The sequence below is a fragment of the Taeniopygia guttata genome, chromosome 3, assembly GCF_048771995.1.
Source record: "Taeniopygia guttata chromosome 3, bTaeGut7.mat, whole genome shotgun sequence".
Taxonomy (NCBI): Eukaryota; Metazoa; Chordata; class Aves; order Passeriformes; family Estrildidae; genus Taeniopygia; species Taeniopygia guttata.
In genome coordinates, this window is record NC_133027.1 from 3,636,133 (window position 1) to 3,642,132 (window position 6,000).

The 6,000-nt window shown below is 49.2% G+C and overlaps 1 protein-coding gene across 2 annotated transcripts in view; it reads left to right on the top strand.

Annotated features, from left to right (window-relative positions):
* The window catches only part of BLK (BLK proto-oncogene, Src family tyrosine kinase), a 45,069-nt gene extending 39,324 nt beyond the window's left edge, over positions 1 to 5,745 (top strand). For both annotated transcript variants that reach the window (XM_030269889.4, XM_030269890.4), the window contains exons 11-13: positions 1,778 to 1,928; positions 3,673 to 3,804; positions 5,027 to 5,745. In XM_030269889.4, coding sequence (XP_030125749.4) covers positions 1,778 to 1,928; positions 3,673 to 3,804; positions 5,027 to 5,235 — 492 coding nt within the window. In that variant the 3' untranslated portion in view covers positions 5,236 to 5,745. The remainder of the gene's footprint in view (positions 1 to 1,777; positions 1,929 to 3,672; positions 3,805 to 5,026) is intronic.
* The last annotated feature ends 255 nt before the right edge of the window (positions 5,746 to 6,000 follow it).

Sequence of the window (6,000 nt, forward strand, 5' to 3'; positions counted from 1 at the left end):
AGCAGCCTGGGCTGATGCACTCGATCCTGTGGTCAGCTTGAAAACACTCTGAGCTGGAACAGGCCAAGCAACCAGGTCCTATCTCATTAACATCAGGACAGGAAATTACATCAGTTTTTCCATTTTCCACTGCAGAAACCAGCCCTTGCACTAGAGGGGTGTTGACACAGGTTAGAAATGCAGCATTGGAAATACGTGTGAGTATCCTGTTCGAAACCACATGTGAGTGCAGAGGCTCATGTGAATCTGCATGGAGTGGAAAATTGCTCTTTCCTCACCCACAGGCACTTAAAAGCTTTAATGGGCGCTACCCCTTGATAGCAGAGGCTGCACACGTCCATTCACCTCCCCCATAAATGCCCAGTCCAACTCTGAGACTCAACCTGGCAATCTCTGCCTTCTATCAATCTCCCTTTTCAACCCCCAGCACTCATCAATGAAATAAATACTGCTGCTGTCATTGATAGAGGCTCATCACACACCAGGTGCCTCAATTAGATTTTAGGAATAAATTCTTTACTGTGAGGGTGGGGAGGCACAGGTTGCACAGGTTGCTCAGAGAAGCTGTGGCTGCCCCTGGATCCTTGGAAATGTCCAAAGCCAGGTTGGATGGTGTTGGAATCTGTGTGTATTGGTGATTCCGAGATTGTAGAAAGTCTCTGTCTTTCTGCCCCGTTGCCAAAGAAGAAGACATAATTGGTCTGTGCTGGTTTCAAGGTTGTTTATTCTGTTTATCTCTAACATGTTCTGCTGCCCTGCCGCAGCTCTGTCCTGCAGGGCAGCGTGTGGGGCTCTGCCCTCAGTGGGATGGTACAAACATTAAATACCACAAACTACCTGTGCTGGATTTACAATAACGTGCCAATATCTGTCATCTATGTTGAACAGTGTGTCCCCAGCCTAAACCAACAGAAAAATGCCAACACCACAGTGAAACATGGAGGGCATGAAGAAGGAGGAAAAGGACAAGACACACCCAATTTCCTCCATCTTGTCCCCTCTGAACCCCTAATCTAGAATCCTAAAATTTTACTTTTGCACCCGTGTCACATTTAATTATTACTCTTATCAAACACTCAAAGCTTGTAATTCATCCTGTAAGATTGAAAACTCCTCTCCATAGGCAGAGATCACAGACAGTGTCTCTGGGGGCTCTGGCCAGGGGGGTTCCTGACCCCTGCCAGGGTCCCAGACCTGCCAGGGCAGCCAGAGGGAAGCCCTGGATTCCCACAGAATGGGGTTTGGAGCTACCTGGGATAGTGAAAGATGTCCCTGCCCATGGCAGAAGGTTGGAATGAGAGGATCTTCAATGTCCTAAGGTCCCTTCCAACCACTGTATAGTTCTATGATTTGTTAGTTTGACTTTTGTGCGGTTTTTTTTTTTTCTTTTCTTAATTCACATACTTAACCTGGAATGTTTATTACTAAAATACCCAATGGAGAGAAGGAATTTGTGGCAGAAACTGGGAATCCAGTGATGTGCAGACACGACTCAGGGCTGTGACTTCTGAGCAAAACAGAGAGTGGCGCTTCTGCTCTGCTTCACTTGGCTGCTCAGGATGGTAAAGCTGAATATTTGCACCTGTATAGGTGCAATATCTATTTATTTACCTGTCTGCTGATCCACCTGGCCATCCATCCATCCGTGGGCAGCGTAGGCACATCTACGATCACGCAGAGATCACGTAAAAACGCTGTGCTTTGCAAAAGAGGGTGAAAACCTGCCAAGATACCATGGGGAGGTGATGATGAAGATGGGCTCTTCCTCCCCTCCCAGGTGGCAGAGGGCATGGCCTACATCGAGCGCATGAACTTCATCCACCGGGACCTGAGGGCCGCCAACATCCTCGTCTCGGAGACGCTGTGCTGCAAAATCGCCGATTTCGGCCTGGCCAGGCTCATCGAGAACGAGTACCTGGCACAGGAAGGTGGGTGCCCTTCCCAGCACTGCCCTTATCTCCCACCCCCAGGAATGCCAGGACACCAGGCTGGCATCAGGCACAGGGCAGAAACACCCAAACATCCGTGGCTTGGGGACTGTAAAACCAACTAGTTTTCAGAGGGAAGTGGGAAAAAAAACTCTTTTGGTTCTGTTTGGGGGAGTCCTGCTGCCCCTCCAAGTGTTTGCTGGAGAAATTCTACCTCTGATAATGAAGGCTGCTTCCTGTGGCCAGGTTTTCCCAGGGATTCAGTCCAGAGGGAAGGAAATAGCAGAGCTGGAGCCACAAATCTGGATCCAGCAGCAGCTTCCAGGTGTGCCAGGCAAACCCAGCCCTGACCACATCAGGTCCCTTCCACAGCAAAGGGGCTACTTAGAAAACAATAAATCATGGAATCATTTAGTTTGGAAAAGCCTTCTGAGATCATCCCTGTACTGAGCTCTGACTCGAGGTCAGGCATGAGATCAAATCATTCAGATTGCAGAGGGGCTCTACAGAGCATCAGGGAAAGCAGCAGAAGTGACTGAAATAAAACAATTCAGTCAGGTGTAAATGGAACTTACCAGAAAAATTTCAAATTTTGGAAATCTGTCCTCTTCTAGATTCAGGATGAGATAAAATTACCTTAAAATATACTCTGAGGAAAGGAAACATAATCGTTTTTGTGGGCTTGTTTAATGAGATAAGAAACATTTCTTTCAATGTCCTGTCCCCAAAATACTTTTTGATACAAATTATACCCAATCAACATGCAAAACTCTTTCAGTGTAGTAAAAGATCCCAAATGCAATCCAGAAACTGCCATGAAGGGGAATTTTGACTTTGCTGCAAATTTTTAAGGCAGTTTTATCCTTAAGAGAAGCTTTTGTGAAATCAGTATAATTCTGTTAATAACCAAAGGAGATGCTTTTCCAGCGGAAAGCAGCTCCCATCAGCATTTTTCCAGCTGCCTTTGCTCTGGAATAACACCTCCCCTCTATCTGCTTTGAACAATTCTCACTTAATATATTGCATGTCCCAGCTTTGTCACTCAGAGTGAGATGTGTGACAACTGAGGCGCTTATTTCACACCCTGCAGTTGGATTTTCAGTCCTGTGAGGATGTATATAAATAAAAATGTGGTTTCCTTTGCAGTGTCACATGATCAGTTCCCACTTATCAAGGTGGTTTTGCTGTTGGTTATTTCTTTTTCCTTAGCTAAACTGAGATTGCAACCTTATGGTCATTGCTGTCCACAGTGGGTTAAGCAAGAACTTGGTGGACAAAGTAAAACAGGGTTTATTTTTGTTTTAATAAACCTATGCAGCTTAAATGACTGGGGAATTTATATTTGCTGTAATATTTATGCACTTTTGCTGAAACAGCCCCCTTCTAACAAGTGATTTCACAGAATCACAGAGTGTCAGGTTGAAAGGAGACCTCAAGGATCACCTGATCCAATTTTTCTTGGCAAAAGCCAAAGAAGTTTTATACAGAATAAAATCCTACAGTTGTTGTCCCATAATAAATCTGCCAAATTGGTTTTGAATATTCCATCCAAATCTGGGATGGAGCAGGTCCAGAGGAGGACGTGCAGATAATCAAAGGGCTGGAGCCCCTCTCCTAGGAAGAACCACAAAATCATAATCAAGAGCCCAAAGGAGCCAGGGATTTGGGGAATTCTTGTGCCTGTGACAGGTGAGGGAGATGCTCTAACTCCAGGAATTATTTCCCTTTGTTTCTTTTGGGACAGGTGCCAAATTTCCCATCAAATGGACAGCTCCAGAGGCCATTAACTATGGGGTTTTCACCATCAAATCTGATGTGTGGTCATTCGGGATCCTCCTGACAGAGATCATCACCTTTGGCAGGATTCCTTATCCAGGTATAGGATTCTTTATCCATGTACAGGATCCCTTATCCAGGTACAGGATCCCTTATCCTGGTACAGGACCCCTTATCCTGGTACAGGATCCCTTATCCGGGTACAGGATCCCTTATCCAGGTACAGGATCCCTTAACAGGGTACAGGATTATTTATCCAGGTACAGTATCCCTTATCCAGGTACAGGATCCCTTATCCAGGTATAGGATCCCTTATCCAGGTACAGGATTCCTTATCAGGTACAGGATCCCTTATCAGGGTACAGGATCCCTTATGAGGTACAGGATCCCTTATCCAGGTACAGGATCCCTTATCAGGGTACAGGATTATTTATCCAGGTACAGAATCCCTTATCCAAGTATAGGATTCCTTATCCAGGTACAGGATCCCTTATCCAGGTACAGGATCCCTTATCTGGGTACAGGATCCCTTATCAGGTGCAGGGTGCTGGGAATGCAGGATGAGTGTCCAGGAACTTCCAAGCACCCAGTGCTGCTCCAGACTTGGGGACACTGACTGAGGTGTGCCCAGACACACACAGCTGTCTTAGAATCACAGAATTGTTTAAGTTCCAAAGGGCCTCAAAATGGAATTAGCCCAGCACTGCCAAGTCCACCACTGCCCCATATCCCCAAGTGCCACATTTACATGTCTGGTAGATCCCTCCAGGGATGGGGATTCCACAACTGCTCTGGGCAGCTGTGTCAGGGCTGGACAGCCCTTTCCATGAAGAAATTGTTTTTAATACCTGATCAAAATGTCCCTTGGTACAACCTGAGACCATTTCCTCTCGTTATCTGAGAGAAGAGCCTGACCTCCCTGGCTGTCCCCTCCTGTCAGGAGTTGTGCAGAGCCACAAGGTCCCCCCTGAGCCTCCTTTTCTCCAGGCTGAGTCCCTTTCAAGATCCCTCAGCCTCTCCTGCTGCTCTAGCTCCTTCCCAAGCTCCATTCTCTTCCCTGGACACTCTCCAGCCCCTCAATGTCTCTCTTGCCACAAGCTGCCTTTCCTTCCCTCAGTTATACCTGTGCAAAGCCCAACTTAGAGAGGGGAATCAAGGAGACGACAGAGGGATGGAGGGGAAGCACAACCCTGAGGAAGGGACGAATCCCAAACACAGAAACCACCGCAGCCCCTCCAGCCCTGCCCGGGTGTGATCCTCGGGGAGCACTCACCTTCCCCCCCGGGTGCTGAATAACTGCTGCTGGGCTGTGTTCCCCCCAGGAATGACCAACCCCGAGGTGATTCGCAACCTGGAGCGGGGTTACCGCATGCCCTGCCCGGAGTCGTGTCCCGGGGAGCTCTACAGCATCATCCTCAAGTGCTGGCGCAGCATCCCCGAGGAGCGCCCCACCTTCGAATACCTGCAGTCGGTGCTCGAGGACTTCTACACCTCCACGGAGAAGCAGTACGAGCCCGAGCCGCAGCAGTGAGCCGCCAGCTCCTGGGGACAGCTCCTGGGGACAGCTCTGCAGGACAGCCACCACCCGGTGGTACCTCGGGGCCGGCGTGTCCCTTTCTCCTGTCCGCGCGTGGAGATGGGGAATGAGGAGAGACTTGAAGGAGAAGGATGCTGCCGGCTCTGTGGTTGTCTCAAAGACTGAAGAGGTGGCTGAGAGGTGGCACAGCTCCTGCCTCGTCCGCCTCGGAGGGCTGTGCCCACCTGGCAGGCATCACCTCTGGCACGAAGGACAGAAAACTCCTTCGTGACCCAACTGGATAGAGAAAAGCCTCTCAGCCCCGCAAGAAGATGGAGCCAGGGTGGTGGTGTAGGGGTGAGGAATCACTGCCCCACTCTGCTGGCGATCCTACACCCCCTCCGTGCCGCGGGAGGGGTGGGAGCGTGTCCTGTCCGCACCTGCTTGGGCCACGCCAGCTCTGGAGCGTTCCGGGTGATGCCCCAGCTCTGCCTCGAGTCAGTAATAAAAAACTGGATACGAGGATTTCCCACTTCTTTATTGAGGCGTCAGGGTGTGAGCGAACATCCCCCGGGCAGAGCGGGGGATGCTGAGGTGGTACCCGGGGAGGGAATGGGGGGATGCCCGAGGAGAGATGTTCGTGGTGTGGCCGCGAGATGTCCCTCCTTCCCAGCGAATCTGGACTGTTCTTGGGAAGCAAAAACTCACGTAAAAAAAAAAAAAAAAAAAAAAAAAACTTCAGAAATAAAACCCTTCCTCGCTTGGCTGAGCCTTCGCTGC